The sequence below is a fragment of the Phycodurus eques genome, chromosome 21, assembly GCF_024500275.1.
Source record: "Phycodurus eques isolate BA_2022a chromosome 21, UOR_Pequ_1.1, whole genome shotgun sequence".
Taxonomy (NCBI): Eukaryota; Metazoa; Chordata; class Actinopteri; order Syngnathiformes; family Syngnathidae; genus Phycodurus; species Phycodurus eques.
The window spans coordinates 2345649-2364412 of NC_084545.1; the positions used below are offsets into that span (position 1 = coordinate 2345649).

At 47.1% G+C, this 18764-nt stretch overlaps 2 protein-coding genes across 5 annotated transcripts; one reads left to right on the plus strand and one right to left on the minus strand.

Annotated features, from left to right (window-relative positions):
- Positions 1 to 656: 656 nt before the first annotated feature.
- On the plus strand, positions 657 to 9479 carry tnfsf10 (TNF superfamily member 10). Of its 4 annotated transcripts, none has more exons than XM_061666085.1 (6): positions 657 to 1095; positions 2309 to 2440; positions 5428 to 5473; positions 5769 to 5894; positions 6702 to 6943; positions 7527 to 9479. In XM_061666085.1, the coding sequence occupies exons 1-6, from the start codon at positions 988 to 990 to the stop codon at positions 7734 to 7736; spliced, it is 864 nt and encodes a 287-aa protein (XP_061522069.1). In that variant the 5' UTR covers positions 657 to 987; the 3' UTR covers positions 7737 to 9479. The 4 variants fall into 4 exon arrangements, with proteins under 4 accessions (XP_061522069.1, XP_061522070.1, XP_061522072.1 ...); XM_061666086.1 differs by having other exon boundaries at positions 6705 to 6943; XM_061666088.1 differs by having other exon boundaries at positions 1002 to 1525.
- msl2b (MSL complex subunit 2b) lies at positions 9292 to 17190 on the minus strand. The gene is made up of 3 exons (XM_061666084.1): positions 16140 to 17190; positions 12284 to 13479; positions 9292 to 10794 (listed from the first exon to the last, which is right to left on the minus strand). Exons 1-3 carry the CDS (start codon positions 16279 to 16281, stop codon positions 10495 to 10497), a joined length of 1638 nt encoding a protein of 545 aa, XP_061522068.1. The 5' UTR covers positions 16282 to 17190; the 3' UTR covers positions 9292 to 10494.
- Positions 17191 to 18764: the final 1574 nt, after the last annotated feature.

An 18764-nucleotide genomic window follows, 5' to 3' on the forward strand; every position in this document is an offset into this window, starting at 1 on the left:
GTGTGACAACATAGCATGCTAACGTTGCGCCATATCATAGCGTCATAGTGTGACAACATAGCATGCTAACGTTGCGCCATATCATAGCGTGAAATTATGGCGTGACGCCATCGCATTGCAGAGTGACACTGTAGCATTACGAAGTTGCGCTCGCTAAATTGTTGCGTTACATTGTTGTGCTAAGTCTTTGTGTTCTGTTGTTGCGTTACGTCGTCGTATCACGTCGCGCTGTCGTCGTGTTACGTCATTGCATTACATTGTTGCGTGACACTGTAGCGTTACATAGTTGTGTTAAATAGTTGCATTACGTTGTTGCGTCACAATGTTGTGCTACGTTGTAGCCTGATTTTAACAGTATTGTAGAGAGACACTGTAGCGTTACATTGCAATGCTGTGTTGTTGTGTCGCATTACATCTTTGCATTCTGTCGTTGTGCTATGTTGTTTGCCTTACATCGTTGCGTTACAGCGTGAAGTGAAATTGTAGCGTGCCGCCATTGTGTTACATCATCGAATCGCATTGTAGCGTGGTTGTTTGTCCCGTACAGTAACTACACTTTATCAAAACAAAACGGTCGATTCTGTTTTGATACAATGCGGTTCTATTTTTCTGCAGTAAAAGGCTAAGCATGTTTTTTTTTGCCGAGGACTGGATTAATGTCATTCTTTACTTCCTATTTAACAAATGGCGTTACTAGTTTGACCACAGACCTCAGTTACGCTGCTACTGTATTTGTCAAGCAACATTGACAATTTGCCACGATTCGTTTGTTTGCGGCCCCTGAAACGTCGAGAGGAACTCGAGTTTGTGCGGAGGATCCTCCCCCGGCCGCCGCTCCTCCTCGGCGGGGAGGGTTGAGGAGGTTCGGCCGCAGCAGCAGCAGCCGCGGAGCCTCCTCCCCCCCCCCCCGCGCCCCGGCCCCCCTCGGCCATTGTTGGCGCCCGCGTGCTGGAAGTCGGTCGGGCTCGCTTGCGGCGCCCGGTCGCCATGACGAGCTCCGCTCCCAAGCTGGGCGTCGCGCTGCTGCTGGCCGTCCTGCTGCAGGCCGTCGTCGTCGCCGTCACCGTGCTCCACTTCAGCGCCTCGCTCGACGCCGTAAGTCCGCCGCCGCGCTCGCCGACGACGTCAAATGCATTCAAGTCAGCAAAGAAAGAAAACTCCACGTACAAGCAAATACATGAGAACAACAACAACAACAACGACGACAGCGACAGCAACTTCCAATGGACTTCATTTGAACTTGTACATCGTGATTCAAATGTCTTATAGCGATTCGATGATTTGCCAGAAGAGGGGAAAATTACGCGAAAATTAATCATCACATGAAGTACTTTGCCCCCCACCCCCCCAAGTGTCCATTTAAACGAGCGAGTCAGGCAATGAGCACATGAGGAAGTAAATCAGTGAGTTCATAAGTCAGGAGGCCATCAAGTTAGGGACACAAATTGAGTGAGTCAATCAGTAACTGAGGAAGTCGACAATTGAAGAATTCAGTGACTTAGTGAGTATGGAAGTCACTACTTAGGTGAGTGAGTCATTGACTGAACGTAGGAGACGTAACTGTTTGTTTGTCTTTATTCTTACTGCAGTGGTGGGAGTAACCAATTACTTGTGACGGTTTTTAAGTCGATTTGTCCAGTGTTTGTACTTGAGTATTTTCTTCTTTTTTTTTTATTATGAAGGATAACTTTTACTCCCTCCATTTGAAAACCGATATCTGTACATTCTACTCCTTCCTTTGCCAAAATGGGCTTGCTACTTTCGAATTATTTTTTTTCTTTTTACAATTTGACTTTTACCAATATATATCCAAGTGTCTATACTTCTACTTAAGTACAGCGTGTGCTTACTTTTGCCAAAAGGGCAAAAAGTTGACGTTGTCGTTTTGTGTTCCTGCAAACAATCAGGAAGTCTTTTTTTTTTTTTTTTTTTTTTTTATAAAATATAAATGTGCATGTACGCGCATGTTCCTTTTGAATCACCCAAAAAGTATATGAAATATTAATTATCTCAATTTCCTGTGAAATGTTGGCCTGTTTCGTTGGACACAAAGCACAAAAGTATATGATCATCTTAATATTATTCTGTTCGATGAACGGCAACAGGTGTTACCTTCCGCCTGTCACTATACGTCGCCAGCATAGACGATATTTGTCGGAAACAAATCCTCGTTTTATGAGCGACGAAGCGAGCGTCTGCCGGCGAACGCTCGGCTTTACGACGGCGTCGCGGCCGTGCCGAGTCCTCGCGCGGGGACGAGCCGGTGCCGACCGTCTCGGTCTCCCTCACCGCCTCGGCGTCGTTGCAGATGAAGGAGACGTTCGCCAGGAGCAGCGTGTCGTGCCTGAAAGGTTGGGATGCGCAGAGCGTCTCGGCGGTGGAGGCGCAAGGCGATCCCTGCTGGCAGGTCACGCAGCAGCTTCGCCAACTCATCGAGAAGGTAAGACCTTCTCCTACTTGGGAGAGAATTCAACGTCGTACATTTAAACACCAAAATGTTCAACCAAACCACATCATTTCATCCGGGGAAGGTCTTCTAGCTTCATGCTAACGTATAATGTGAAACTCAATTGACTGGCTAACGGAAATCAGCGCAGATGTTACTGCAATTATAAAGCTACAAACAACTGCTACTTTACACACGAGCGGTATATATTCTCTCTGCTCTGTGGGAGCGGCGACTATTACGGGAGATTTGCGGGGAATTCAATTCGGAATTACCTGTACGATGTAAAGACCATATATCACTTAAGATCCGTGATACAGCAAGGGGTTAATACGTACACAATGTGAGGGGAACAAATAACACTCTCCTTTTGCGAGATCATAATGCTTTGTTTTTTCTATTCATTTTACATGACAATGACAATAACGGTTGTAATTGTGATATGTTTATAATTGCGCTCGTACATCTGTGCCGCATCATACTGGGAGCTGTTTCTAATATTTCTGGGACAAAGATATTGTGAAACCAATTCCGCTCTGAATGTCAATCAAACATAAGCACGATCAGCATTTTCATAAAGGCAGAACTTGTTATGATTCAAGCTCATTAAATGGTGGAAGTGTACGTACCGTAATTTCTCGTGTATAATGGGCACCCCCAAGGTTGACCTTGCTGTCCATATGGTCAAAACATTAGGAATTGTCTATATTTTTATTCTGGTGGGTTTGTACTTTTATTCGAGCGTGTTTTTTTTCCAAAGAATTGATTGATTGTATCACAATCATTAATAATAATCTTCGGGACAGGCCACAGGGCACGCTTGATGTAAAAAAAAAAAACTGAATTGTCAGAACAGAATCCCTGGACCGCCTAAAATAAATGCTGAATGATGGCATAACATTTTATTAGTACTGTTGATAACACGTACTACAGCCTTAAATATCCAATAAACAATTTTACACTGTCTAACTTGAGAAGCATGAAACATTTGTGCACAGTGCAGTCTATCCGCTACATCGCACATCCTCGGCAAAGCCTGGAAAAGCGGCATCTGATTCATCTCCACTCTGGACAAAGAAGATCCACTGCAGCGACCTTTCATTCATCATTGACGACTTGCCCTTTGGCCACTGGCAGTTCTTGGGAAGAGTTTTTCGTCTAAGGATTATGTACGGCTTCGTCCTGGTCCCGTCTGCATACGCGCCGAGCATTTCTTCCTTCCCAGTAGACTTTATCCTCACTGTTTTTCCACCTTTCTGATCAATTGTATGAGCGCTTGGCAAATGAAAGGTGAGGGCTGTTTGATCGCCATTTGCTTTGCGGCCATTTTTGTACTCTCGCGGCTTTCGCGGCCGAATCAACTGCTGGTATTTCGGCAATTTATCCTCGTAATCGTCCGGAAGACGTGCAATTGTTGTTCTGCGCCGAAGCAGAGAGGTTGTGCCTCCTCATAAATAAGCAGCACCAGTTCGCGGATGCCCTGTAGTCTCGGTTCCCTTTATTCCTCGTTATTGTCGGAGCCGCTTGCCCTCCGTTCGGCTCCAATCTGCGGCAGCTCTTCCTCCGTCTCCGGGAACTGCGCAACTTTCCCACATCCCAAAGCTCAGGATGATTTTCTCCTTCGTTTTCCGCCACAATCTCACGTTCGATTCCATCTGTCTTTGTGTTTTCTGTACTCGGGTTTCTATCTTGCTATATGTTAGCACACCAACTGTTAGCATTTTAGCAACACAGCCTAAAGTCAACATGCAAGAAATCCTGCAACAGATTCGAAATTTACGCAGGAATTCGTCTGCTTTTAATCTTTGATAATGACATTTGCGTCTTCATTTCGTGTGGCATCAGAAGGATTGTAATGTTAGCATGGGAGTTAAAAAACAAAAAACAAGTTAAAGATGTTAACCACGAACACAAACAATGAAGTCATTGATGTCTCGGCGTGTGATGTGATCCCCTCAACTTTAATCGGCAAAGGAATGCATGCACCTGCACACGCACACGCGCGCACACACACACACACACGCACACACACAGCGGGCTTGTACCTCCATGGAAGCAGGAAGTTCACATCCTGTAAATGAAGACGTATAAGAAATGTGACTAAAGGCACTTGACGCCACGGCGACACGTCTCAGTGGAGCAATTATGATGATAAGAGTCCCTATTTATGGTCTTGGATTGTTTGTTCAAGGCAGACGATGCACAAGATGACAAATTGAATCCAACAATCAAAACGTCCGGACGTCCTCTACTTTGAACTTTGGATCTGACCCGTTGTTTGGGAATAATGAGCCTCCAATTGAGTTTTTGGTTTGTTTGTTAACCTTCACAAGCAAACAAGCGATGGCATCAAATCAGCCAAAGACTTTGTAATGGAATCCAGACTATATATGGACTACACCGATTTCATCATGCAGTACTATATCTTAGGATATATTCCAGGTAGCGATAGTACAGTTTCCCACAGTGCAGAGCGGAAATGCTGTACGCCTGCGAGTATTCTTGCTGCTCACTGTGTGTTGAACTGATTTTCATTGTTCGTGTAGTACTCACAATCAAGTTTTATTCTATTCTATTCAAGTAGCAGTTGTTTCAAGGTTTGTAAATACAGCGACATCTATGCTAATCCCAGCTAGCCGGCGCGTCTGTGGTGTTTTGCATTGTATATTAGCAGCGCTGGCCCTCGAGGACGACTGCATTTTGATTGGTCGGAGCAAAACTTGTCGCAGCCAGCGTTGACGGCGAAAACACGTCCGTAGCGAACTGCACTTCTTTAATTGCAACACGACGGTTGTGGTATTAAGAGCTGGCTTAAGTCGGACAAGACTATTGTGACTTCTTCTTTGGAGTCAAGGAGGTCGTACGAAGCTTCAGAGAACCTTCCGGATGTTTGTCGTTTGTTGTGTTTTTCTTCATTTGTGCGACACCAAGGATGACCGTGTTCTGATGTTTTTCTTTTGCCGCGTTGTCGTTGCGGCCAGTCGTTGTCGCAACGCTACCAGAAGCAGATCTCGTCAGCGGTGAGAGGTGAGGCCTCCAAACATATCCAACGGTCTTTTAGATTAGATTACATTGTACTGACTTGGCAAAAGTGCATAAACAGTCTTTCAATACCATAGTACAGTTTATACAGCGCAGCAGGTGTGTCAACATGAATTGCTATTTCTCCAGATACATGTAATGTTTAATATACAGTAGTACAATAGCTTTAGTTGATTGTACGTAACATAATGGCATCGTTGACGGTCAATATGAAGAATAGCGCAAGTATATACGGTCCATTGTTGCTGTTTGACTCACCGCGGGGCCACTTCCTGTTCAGATGAAGTGTCTCGGGTTCTGCCCTCGCTGGTGCCAGAGGACAGCACGTTGCCGCGGCCCAAAGTCGCCGCTCACGTCACCGGAAGCTTCGCGCCCAAACTGCAGGGAGGAGGAGGAGGAGGAGTTGGTAAGAAGTCTGCGATAGAATCCAACACAGCGCGATGAACCTGGAAAATTCCACTTTTACAGCAGCAGACAACATATGATCCCATTTTTCATTCGGCCCAGAGACGGGAGTAGCCGATAACTGATCGACGATTGGTCAAACGAACAAACACATATCAACACAAGTGATCGTCAGTCGGCTTCTCCATATTCACACAGCTGGCACGAATTACAAACAGTCGAATTCGTGACGACGTCTGCGCCAGAGTCGGAGTCAAATTGTTGTCGAATCTGCTTTCAGCACGACAACGTCGGGCGCTAAATGTCGCATGTCGCTCCCGGCGCCTCAGGGGAAGGTCTGCCTCTGAAGCGGGCAAATCGGAAGTTTGACTCTAAAAAAATTGCTTCGGCACTATCTTTTGGTATCTTGGGGCCAAGGCACTATGTTAAAGTGAGAGGAGGAGCTTCATTTAAAAAAATAAAAGTGCTTTGCCTGCCATCCTGTGGCATCTACAGGCAATTGTGGATTTGTTGCTGTTCGTAATGAATCGCGGGAGATTCACGGTATAGACTTTGGGACCTTTTGTGATTTTTGCTGCGAGACTTCAATGCAAAATACGGGCCTTAACTCAATGAAGGTTGGGAAACACTTTTTTTTAGTAAACAATTTTAGGGGTAAAAAACAGCTGCTTGAATGCAACAAATATCCCAGGACTCTTGATAATGTAAATGCTCAAATAGATGAAAAAACGGAGGGGCCCATCAGTCCCTTTGACACTATTTTGTAGTGTTGATATATTAGAACCTCACTTATGTTTGGTCTCCTCAGCAGCAACGGCGGGCGCCCGGCGCGTCCACGGACAGAAGATTTCGTGGTGGGAGGGCGAGAAGGGTCTGGCCTTCCTGCAGGACGTTCAGCTGGTGGATGGCGAGCTGGTGGTCCCGCAGCCCGGCCTCTACTACGTCTACGCCCAGACCTACTTCAGACACACTCACTCCCTGGACCAGGACGGCCCGGAGGAGGGCGACGAGGACAGAGGACGACCTCTGCTGCAGTACATCTACAAAAAGGTGAGGGCGCTCTCGCGCGTATGTTTTTTTTTCTCGGTGCCTATACCGATTCTTAGGAGTCAAGGAGACCGATAACCGATATTTGGAGCCCATATTGATTAGCAGTAGAAGGGGAAATCTTGGTGTCAAAATTTGAATCGTACAAACGCCAACACTTAACTTTATTTCAATGCCTTTAAACGTTCATTAAATAGCTTTCCAGTGTCGCAACATGTTAATTTTTTTTATTTTTTTTATTTTAGACAATAGACATCTTTGTTTTAAAATTCTAAAAAAGTGAACGGAGCTCCCAGGTTCAGCAGCATGTCATATACACTTAAATGAAAATGTAGACAAATAAATAGTTCTCTCCAATAAATAGTAACATTTTAAAACAACTGAAATGTTAGTCTTTCACTTGGTTTTATGTTCAAACAAAAAGTGCTTTTAAATTCACCTCTTATTGGCCGTCAGATTTTTAAATAAGGCAGCTGCCGACGTGCATCAAAATGACGAATATCGGCGCCGATAATGGCTCAGTCCCTATTTCTGACGTCGTGAACGCAAAACTGATACGCTACGCCTTTACTCCCACCCCTCCCAGGTGAGTACCTACCCGGTTCCCATCCTGCTGATGAAAACCAGCCGGACCTCCTGTTGGTCCCGGGACTCCCAATTCTCGCTGCACTCGGCCCACCAGGGGGGGCTCTTCCCTCTCAGCCCCGGGGACCGCCTCTTCGTCACAGTGACCAACGTGTCCGCGGTGGACATGGACGAGAGGAGCAGCTTCTTCGGGGCCTTCCTTATTAGCTAGGCCACAGGGGGGGGCGCTGTCGCACAATAGAGACCACCTGATGAACCCGTCAATCAGAACTTGTTGGACATGAAATGCGAAGACGTTCCGAACGCGGGGGCAGCGTTAAGTTATGACGTGAAGTGAGGTGGCGGTGGACACGGTGAAGACTCCCAAACGTTTTTTAAAATTGCGAAAAATGAAAGTTTTTCCTACCCATCTCAGCCACAAGGAGGCGACCCTACACAACAAAAGACAAGTACGACAATCAGAAAGTTGACCTACCAGTGAGGGCAGAGTGCGCTAGTACATGGAAACTCGCTTAGAAATCAAGGCTATCGACTACATGCTCGAACGGCTTCCCATAGTACGACTTTTCAAGTCCAATTCACAGGTTGGCTACTTGCTGCTAACTAACATCCATTTCTTCAACAAATCCTAATCATCGTAGCCTAAACAAGCAAGCATGAGATGCCTGGAAAAAACAACAAAAAACTATATATATATATATATATTTTTTTTTTTTTAATTTGAGCAGTTTGGCTGCTTTGTACAAAGCACTTCAAATTATCTGGTCAAGGTTGTTCCTTTTAGCAGCGAAAAACCAAAATCCTCAGCATCTGAGAAACATTTGTGTCCAGTGTTGAATGTTAAAATGTAAATAATGAGCTTTGTTTCTATTTGTTGATCGCTCACATCCATAAGATGGAGGCCATAAGAAATGAAAAGCAATTTTCTCACCTTTTACAAGCACTTCAAGTAGTTTGTGAAAAGATTTCAGCATCTAAAAAAAGTTTGGTTTCAGGTGTTCATCTGCGTCGACGGGAAGATGTTAACAATTGGCCTCTTCTTGTGTGTTTATGTTTCCATGTGTATCTGCTAAACACGCAACTTGGACCGAGCATGTGTGTTAAATCTTATCAGCTGCATATTCATAGCCAAGCGTCCCACAGTCGTGAATGCAGCGGTGTTGACGTACGTTTCATTGTTTTTTAAAGGTTCTTTTCAATGGAAGATTACTGCTGACGCCCTGGTTCAATGTGGAGTAAAACGAGCACAGTTAACGCCCACATACTTGCGGATCGGCATTCGCAAAATTGCTTTTGTTTGGAACCTATCCCCCTCTATTTGCTGAAAAAACTCAACTATTTGCTGATTTTGGCTCAGGCCAAAGCCATGTCTAATAAAAAAACTTTGCTTTGGTGCCATTTTGAGGGCAAGGACCTATGTTGTAGTAAGTGGAGGAACTTCATTTTGTCAGGCCAAAGTGCTTTTCTGCCATTTTGTGGCATCTGAAGGGAATTACAAACCTTTGTGGAGAACATCAATTACTTGTGGATTTTCACTATTAGCAGCTGGTCAAAAGTCAGGTCATGTGATAAAATAAAGTCCATCCATCCATTTTCTGAGCCGCTTCTCCTCACTAGGGTCGCGGGCGTGCTGGAGCCTATCCCAGCTATCGTCGGGCAGGAGGCGGGGTACGCCCTGAACTGGTTGCCAGCCAATCGCAGGGCACATACAAACAAACAACTGTTTGCACTTACATTCACACCTACGGGCAATTTAGAGTCTCCAATTCATGCACGTTTTTGGGCTGTGGGAGGAAACCGGAGTGCCCGGAGAAAACTCAAATAAAGTCAAACAAAGTAATAAGAGAACATAAACAATCAATAGAAATGGCTGCTGTAAATAATGTGAATGTAAATATGTTTTATCTGTAAATGTGTGCAATAAAGACTTTGTGACTTTATAATTACAAATTATCACTACTTGTTTGAAGTTTTTTTCCCCTCATTTTGGTCATTAATGTTGAACTGACTTGCTTACTTGTTTATCTGCTTTGCGCTGCCACCTCTGGACAAATCATTGAGGTGCAGCAAAGACTCAGTGACACTTTCAACTGTTTGATTTTTTTTCTTTTGTGGAAATATGATACAGTTATATTACAGGTATTCAAATGCCCCTACTCGGGTGGCGTTGGTGGTGATGGGTGGGAGTGAACCAAAAGCGTTGGGGGACACCAGACACTAAACGCTAAGACAGCGACCCTCAGAAGAACTCCAATAAATAGTCGTAAACGCACATTTTAAAAACAAATCAACTTCTTCTTTGTCCTTTTAGCAGCAAGTTGTTGAGGGGAAAAAACAACAACACAGGGAGCCCCTGAACACGAACCAGTACGCTAACGCCTCGAGGAGAAAGACCAAAAGTAAATTCACATGTAAGCTGGTGGAGTTTTTTTTGTTCACTTCCTGTCATATTTTTGTTTTTTAACACATTCACAGCCATTGACGGCTTTAGAAGTCAAATATCCCTGTTAACTGCGAAGGCTGGCAGTGAATGAGTTCACTTCCTGCCTCGCTCGCCCCAAAATATATGCCCTCGCACACCTACGGCCAATTTAGAATCTTCAATTAACCCAACATGCATGTTTTTTTGCACGTGGGGAGGAGAACATGCAAACTCCACACAGGAAGTCCAGATTCAAACCCAGAATCTTTGAAATGTGAGGCAGACGTGCTAACCACTACCCCACCATGCTGCCGTGTCAAAGACTGGAGTCATAAAATAGATCCTAAATTGTCTTCCACGTGGATTTATGTATAAAACATTCATTGCTATAAATTACACCAGTCAGTAATGATGACGAAGCGAACGGTGGCGGCGTGAGAGACGAACGCGTGACGGGGGAGCGGCGTACCCGCCGCGTACCGGGTGAGCCGACGGGAATGTGTGTGAGAGGGGTGCCGAGTTCTCAGGGGGGTGTGGGAGCAGAGAGTCAACAGTCAAAGTGCATCTCCAGCGAGTCGTCGAAAGCCCGGCTGTCGTGGCCCGCCGCCGACAGGAAGGCGGTGGCGACTGGCGAGCCCGTGGCGGCGGCCACGTTGAGCAGGGCGGCGCCGGGCGGGGCGCCGGGCGGGCTCCGCAGGGCGGCGGCAGCGATGCTGGTGAGGTTGATGCCCAGCGTCAGGCGCGTCTGTTCCAGGGCCTTCTCGGGCACGGCGAAGGCCTCCAGCTTCTTCTCGCCGTTCGCCATGTACGAGTTCTGGCAGCCGCGGCAGATGCAGTCCTGACACGCCTACAACGCACACACGCGGGCAGACACACACACGCACAACATTAATAAAAGGTTCAAATTATATGAGTGCCCGACCGATTCGGCCGATATTAGCCCTTTTCAAACCGGTTGTATTTGACATTTCTTTTTTTTTTTTTTTTTTTACACATTACAACATAAGACAAAGATAATGGGAGTCAAACAACATTACCAAGTTTTCAGTAAGTTTCAGCATTTATACACATTGTATATATTTTTTTTAATTAATGGGCGGCCCCTAATTTATATACAGTGAAGCCCGGCTATAACAGGGTTCATCATTCGTGCCCCACTATATCGCAGATTTTTAAGCAATTTATTTATTTATTTTTTTACTGTTACATGCAAGTCTGGCGGCACGGTGGACGACTGGTTATTGCGTCCGCCTCACAGTTCTGGGGACCGGAGTTCAAATCCCGGCCCCGTCTGTGTGGAGTTTCCATGTTCTCCCCGTGCCTGCGTGGGTTTCCTCCCACATCCCAAAAACATGCATGGTATGTTGATTGAGGTCTCTAAATTGCCCATAGGTGTGAATGTGAGTGCGAATGGTTGTTTGTTTATGTGTGCCCTGCGATTGGCTGGCAACCAGTTCAGGGTGTACGCCGCCTCCTGCCCGAAGGTAGCTGGGATAGGCTCCAGCACGCTCGCGACCCTTGTCAGGAGAAGCGGCTTGGGAAATGGATGGATGGACATCCAAGTCTGAATTTAGAGTTGCTCTGTTTTTTATGTGTTGTAGCAGTTGTGTCAAGGTTGAAAGTTACCGTATCATCTATGCTAATTTCCATTAGCCCATCAATGGTGATTTGCATTATATGATAGCATAAAGCTAGTGGATTTTCATTAGACGAGAATTCGTTTTTTTTTTTTAATTTTTTTTTTTTTTGCGTTTTAATATAGAAAGTAGGTGCAACAATTAATAAACAACTAAACAATTATCAAATTAATTGACTATTTTGATAATTGATTAACAGTTTAGACTTAGAGACTGTTTAACTTCAAATTGTTCAAATCGTCTGACTGACATTTTTGTAGTCTTCCATGAAAGCACAATGATGACCTTTGAGTTGAATCAAAATTAACAATTGCAAACATCTGCTGTTACTTTTGATTTTCTGACATGTTAGAGAGCAAACCAGTAAGTGATACATCATCAGTTTGTGCACTTTCTGCAGTCAATATGAAATGTTTTTTTTTTAAAATCTGATTCATCAGGTAATCGAAAACAAAAATCATTGACAGATTGATTATTAAAGTAATTGTTAGGTGAAGCTCTAATACATTGTTTAATTCTCTTTTGTTTTATGTCATTTTTGCAGTTAGCTCCAACTGAGGTGACAAATAAACATCTTGAAACAAACATTTACTCCTGATCAATGTCAAAATGATAAGTAGTAGTAGTAATAATCATATTACGTTTGATTGATATCTATGCATCCATTATTTTGATTCTGATCTGTCAGACGTTCCTCACCTTGCGGTTGGAGTAGCATGGACAACGTTGCCCCCTGCAGGTGAGCACAGAGGGGTTCTGGGTTGCCCGGCCGCACTTGCAGCCCTTCTTCTCCACGGGCTTCTTGTACAGCGGCTTGGAGGGGCTGGGCGGGTGACTCAGGGGGTGAGCGTGAGGGTGCGGGGGTCCACGGGCCTGCGAGCGGGGTTTGGGGGCCCTGGCCTTGGCCTTCTTGGCGCCCCCGTGGTGCTCCCCCGTCTTCTTTGGCGGCTTGCAGGACCCCGGCGGGAACTTGCCCCCCTTGGGGGGTCCACCGTTCGGCACGGGCGCCAGGTGATAGTGGGGCGTGGCGGCGGGGAAGTCGTATATAGGGGTGGCGTCGAGGCGGGGGAAGCGGGGGGCGCTGTCGGGAGGGGGTCCCCGCAGGAGGCTGTCGATGGGGAGAGGCCGCACCTTCTCGCTGTCGCTTTCCGAGCGGGAGCGCTTGCGGTGGGAGCGAGGGGGTCCTCGTGGGGGCACAGCGAGGGACTGAGCGGGGGGATGCGGATGAGGGCGGACGGGGTGACAGCTGCTCTCCAAGGGGAGGGCGGGGCAGAGGGGCCCGTTGACGGACAGAGGTGTCTGGGGGTCGTCGGGCTCGCCGTCCGTGTCTAGAGTCCGAAGAACCTCCTCGACGCTCAACAACAGCGGCCCCCCGCCGTGTTTCAGCTCCTCGCCGAAGCCGCCGATGTCACAAAGGCCCGCCACCCCCCCCGCGGGGATCTCCTCGCCAAAGTCCTCCTGCTTGACAAGCACTCGGCCGGGATCCGGCGAGGTGACCAGTCCGTTGCAAACGTGGAGCCCGTTGACGCCGCCGCCCTCGTCGGGAGGCGCCGCTTCCTCAGGCGGCGCCTCCGCTTCCGGCGCGGCGTCGTCGGGCTCCGGTTCGGTCTCGCTCTCGGCCAGCCGGAGGCCCTCGTTGAGGACGGCCCGCAGGTCGGGCGAGTCGCCGGCGGCGCCGGCGATGTGGGCGGCGAGGGGCGAGTGCGTGATGTACAGGCAGAGCTTCCGGTAGCAGCGCACCAGCAGGGACAGCTGCCGGTTCTCCTGGAAGCGAGAGTAGTCCTTACACCAGCTGCACGACGGCTTGAGCTGCATCCGCTGACCTTTGCACCCGCGACACACGTAATGCTGACACGACGAGTCGGTGGGCGCCACGGGGTCCTGCAGCAGGTTACCTGCGCCACAAAACGGAGGACGGCACACATTTCAATACAGCGCTACCTTGATTTGCGTAACGCAAATTACGCAATATTCCCTGTTGAAATGAACTGAAATTCCCTGAATCCATTCCAGCCAACAAAATATCATCACTCTTTTTAGGCGTTTTGTGATAAAGAAAGATTTCATTGTGCAGTTTGCATCGCATATTTGTGATTCGCTATGTGCAGATTCACCAAGTCACATTTTTTTCCTTTGGAACCTATCCGTCATTATTGGTTGAAAAAACAATTTACTGTTTTTGTGCTCGGGTTTACTGCCATCTCGGTGCCAAGGAACTATGTTGAGATCAATTGAGGACCTTCATTTGGACTAAAGTCGTGGTTTGCCACCCTGTTGTTGCCAAGGAATTATGTTGGGAGTTGAGGATTGCTTTCTCGCCACCTTGATGCCAAGGAACTATCCATCCATCCATCCATTTTCCGTACCGCTTCTCCTCACTCGGGTCGCGGGCGTACCGTAGCCCATCCCAGCTATCTCCGGGCGAGAGGCGGGGTACACCCTGAACTGGTCGCCAGCCAATCGCAGGGCACATATAAACAAATCACCATTCGCACTCACATTCACACCTACGGGCAATGTAGAGGATTCAATCAACCTACCACGCATGTTTTTGGGATGCGGGAGGAAACCGGAGTGCCCGCGCAGGCACGGGAGAACATGCAAACTCCACTCATGCGGGGCCGGATTTGAACCCCGGTCCTCAGAACTGTGAGGCAGATATGCTAACCAGTCGTCTACCGTGCCGCCCCAAGGAACAATGTTGACGTAAATTGAGGAGCTTCATGTCGTGCTTTGCGGTCATGGCAACTACATGCAATTATAAGACTTTCCATTGATACATGTATAGGTATATATGTATGGAATGCTCTGTCTACAGGCGAAAGGGGGGAAATAGAATAAAATCAAAAATCAGATTTTTGTGGGGGGAAAAGAATCAGATCAGAACCTCACCAAATATTTCAGGTGTTCATCAGGGTGAAAATTTGTGTGTGGTAGAAGCTCCAAAAATGGCTCAGTAGTTCCCCCGGGATTTTGATTTCATTTTCAATTCAGGCCCTGAAGCCAGTCTTACTGGCAAATTTGGTTGGCATGTCTATCATATCACTCAGCTGTCTTCTCCTAGTGAACCAATTTCATTCAAACTCTGTATATTCGTCTCGATTCCTCCATGCAGCGCAGCGCCTCCCTACGCTCTCGTGTCGAGGACCCTGTCGTCGTTACCATGACGTCTGGAATTGATGAACTTTTCCTTCTTCCTGTCTCCTCACAGCTGCCCCAAGTGTGTTTATTTATATTCGGCGGCGACAGGCGCTCTTTGAGCGCGGCTTCCTTAGCGACCCTGGCCGCCGAGGTCTGCAGCTGCAGGCAGGAAAGAGGATGAAGGCCCATTGATGAGAGCGCATCACAGTGCAGACGCTTGTGCGGGACGCCGTCGTATTGATCGTCCGCTCACGCGGAAGAGGCCGCCCTTGGCGAGGTAAGCGTGAAAGACAGTATCGATAATTTGTGTAGAATCAATACACACATCCATCTCCTTTTTGTCCAGTGAACGCGTATTGCATCGTGGATTTGTAAGTAATATATATATATATATATATATATATATATATATTTTTTTTTTTTAATAACAGGTTTTTACACTACATTAGAAAGTCCAACTAGACAGTTGGACGCCTTAAGTGTAATACCGCATTGTGCCACAACATGGTGGGCCAGCAGTGAGGCCGTGATTAAGGCAAGAAGAAGAGGCATTTTCTTCACTGCCAATTTTCTTCACTGCCTGTTGTCGAATAAAAGGATGCAAATTGAAAAGTGTTGCATCCAATTGAAAATTGCGCCCCCAAAGCCACTTTCAAGTAAACACACAAGCATTCACACCTATGGAGAATTTAGGACTTGAATGAAGGTAATGAGCATTTTATTTGGGGGGGGGGGGGGGGAGCCTGAGTTGAGATTTGAACCCAACGGAAACTCAGACGTGCCAAAAACTCAGCTCCCTGAGATTTAAATGAAAACCTGCAGACAAACAAAACGAGATGAAACCTGCAGCGTGATGTACTTCTTCATTTACGCAGAAAACGATTGCATGTTTTTAATCTGTTTATTATCGTTTGTGCAAGTAACACCGAACGAGTCATTCAATTCAGCTCGAACTGGGAAATCCTGCACAAGAGCACAAAGGGGGTGTGTCCGGATGCTGTCAGCTGCGTTCGCGATCTCTGGGAAAACACAACCTCACATGCCGAAATAGGAATCGTCAAGCACTCTTTCTGAAAGCTGAAGTGCGCAACATGTTGACACAAACGCTTTTCGCTATTATAACAAAGACTAAACTCATAACGTGCCACGGTTCTACTTTCTCGACAAGCTGCCAGAATGTAAACGAGCGTTAAATAGTGCATGTCCTCTGACACGGATATGTAAAAGGCGGCACAACGTGCGATTCAAAGTCGCGTGCGCTCGTTACATTGTTAGAAATTGTGGATTACTCGTGGCACGTCGGTCATCCGACAGCACATGAACGCAGCATCACTGAAACGCTCCCAATGTCAGCTGAAGACAACGACGCAAAGTACACCCGTCAATGATTCCGAAGCCCAATGGTGGCACTCACCGCACACCAAGCAGGACACCGACTGGCGGAAGAAGGGCAGCAGCTTGCACAGCTCGGCCAAGGCGCGGGGGTCTCGCGGGTCGCACTGCAGCACCGAGCGGCTCGCAGACACGTACAGCGACGTCGCATTCACCGGGTTCATCGCGGCCGCCTGACCCGGAGAGCCGGTCCGCTCGGTTCCGACGATGCGTTCAAAACAGCGACAAAGTGTCCGGGAAACACAAACACAACGCGGGGCGAATGGACTCTGGCGGCTTCGGAGACAACATCCGCGTCTCAATCACGCGTTCCTCACACCTGTCCAAAATCCATCCTCGGTGCCGAGCAGTTCACAAGCAGGTCCCGGTTCGGTTCGGTGGAGCATAGTGTGCGCACCGGAGCCTGAACGTCACTTCAGAGCCGCTCAGAGGGGGCTCTCGCACGGGGACTTTGGTGGGAAAAAATGACCCGGTTGGCTGCGGCCGCCCCGCGATACTTCCATAGTACCCCGGTTCCAAAAGTAGCCGCCGTGCTGCTGTCACGCAACCTCGGGCTCGGTACCGCTCTCCGGACCGGTCGGCTTCCGCGTCTTGTTATTGTTCGCCGAGATTCATGGCGGCCCACAACAAACCAGGAGGCCGCGGCGTCGCCAAATAGCTCCCCCGCGGAGAAGAAGAGCACCGCCCGGCAGCCGACGAGCTCACAGTCGGCCCCGGAGCGTTACGGGTTCGGGAAGGAAGAATTTCGCGACTTCTCCTCTTCGGTTGCGGCCGAAAAGCCGAGGGGACCGAAAGCCTCGGGCTCTCGTGACAGCGCTGGCCGCCGGAGCTACACCGGAAAGTGGGCTCGAGAAGCAGGCCGCGGGGGCTCTGCTCGGCGCTCAGCGAGGCTCGGTTCTTCCCAGCGCGCCTCTCGGTGGGCTCGAGGTGTACAAAAGGAAGCTTGGAACTGAAATAAAGTCCTTTCCGTGCCTCGGAGGAGCCGGCGGCGAAGGGAAATGAATTTGAGTCCGTGTTTGTGTTTGTTGCTACAGCTAGCAGCGGCGTATTCCTCATACCGCCCGTCGCCTTTCCCAAACGCGTCCACAAGGGGGTGCTGCGGTGCAAATCTCGCGAGGCTGTTTGTGACGTACTTTGACGTCACGAATATTGCATTCTCATGAATGAACAATTGTAGCTAAACATTTCAATTTTGAGTCACAAATAATTACAGTTCACAGTTTGACATAATATATATCTATTCAACACGAATATATCCACATTTCATGACAGTGATGACAAAAGTACCTTCTGTAAAAACAATCTGAAAGTGTTCACTCATTTGTTTTATGGCTGCTCATAAAGTAACACATTTTAGAAAGAACTTGAAAATGACAATGTGTGAAACAACATATAAAATTAACATTGAAGAGAAGACTATTATCACTTATTTTAAATGCAAAGAAAATAAATTGTGCAACTTCATCAATCGATATATCTTATTAGGAAAATTTCACATCCACAAGTGTAAATTTCCAAAATCTGATTTTGAATTGAACTTTTTAGGTCTCCTAAATTTGTCACAAGTAAGAAATGTGAAGCTTTATTGAATATGCATTCAGAGGTTTTCAAACAACAATTGTCACGTAAATGAATGAAGTCGGTGCCCCCTTTTTTTCTTCTTTTCTTTTCGTGCTTCTCGTTCTTTTCTTTTCCTTGGATTTGGATATTGCTGTTAATAAATCATGTTACTGTCTGAACAAACTGGAATGACTGACTGGTATTTGTATTGTACAACATTTCAAGATTAGTGTTGGAGTATTTGCACAAAAATATAAATACACTGATTGGAAGGCAGCAGGCAGCATGTCGTCTGTCTCAGCGTCTTGTGCCGCAATGTTTTTTTATGCTCATGCTGCTTTGTAAGGTAGTTGCTTGGTCCCTATGAGGTTTATTCTTAGCAGGCCCGTGCTTCCCCCCGAGTCACGCACCCGACTTAAATAAAACTTTGAGCATATAAGGGCACGATGATGCCAAACTCCGGCAGCTTCCGAGCGTCTTTCCGACTGCCCAATGATATTTTCCGTTTCGCGCACATGTGCACGGCGAACATGCTTCCTATTTTGGCGCGTGTCATCGCAGTACTAAAGGACGACACGCGTCTGGTGTCCATCGCATTCAGTAGAGTTTTGGTGGCGTGTGGCGTTTGAGGATGTGGACCACTGTCGACACCAGATGTTGGCTTTTCCTCCTGACCCTGGCACTTGTGCTGATGCAAGGTAAAAGGCCTTCTCTGCTGGCCTCAACACTTTCAACAGCACTGATCTCCAGTCCATTTACAAGCTAAATTCTAATATTTGCTCCACTAAATTGTATTAATTGATTTTCAAAAGATTATTCTCTTCATTTTATGGCAATTCTATTGGCTGCACTGCTTACAACACCCTTATTTGGATGTTAGATTTTTTTTCTCCCTTCAGATTTCAGCCTCAATGTGTTGCCAGGTCAATGTAATCTGCCCAGGGCCTTCAGAATCAATAGTGCTGGCCCATGTGTCTCACAATGTCCTTTGCAATGAGACTTGTTTCTTGAAACAATCTCCGTTCAAATTTGTCCTTTTAGGGCCAGAGCGCTGGCCCCCAGTGATGTCAGCATTTTCCTTTCCCGT

Coding starts and splice junctions, on each gene's coding strand:
- tnfsf10 (XM_061666085.1), top strand. CDS start 988: ATGACGAGCTCCGCTCCCAAGCTGGGCGTCGCGCTGCTGCTGGCCGTC. Junction 5,474..5,768: donor GATCTCGTCAGCGGTGAGAG/GTGAGGCCTCCA, acceptor CTTCCTGTTCAG/ATGAAGTGTCTCGGGTTCTG. Junction 5,895..6,701: donor AGGAGGAGGAGGAGGAGTTG/GTAAGAAGTCTG, acceptor TGGTCTCCTCAG/CAGCAACGGCGGGCGCCCGG.
- msl2b (XM_061666084.1), bottom strand. CDS start 16,281: ATGAACCCGGTGAATGCGACGTCGCTGTACGTGTCTGCGAGCCGCTCG. Junction 13,480..16,139: donor GGTGTCCTGCTTGGTGTGCG/GTGAGTGCCACC, acceptor TTTGTGGCGCAG/GTAACCTGCTGCAGGACCCC. Junction 10,795..12,283: donor CATGCTACTCCAACCGCAAG/GTGAGGAACGTC, acceptor TGTGCGTTGTAG/GCGTGTCAGGACTGCATCTG.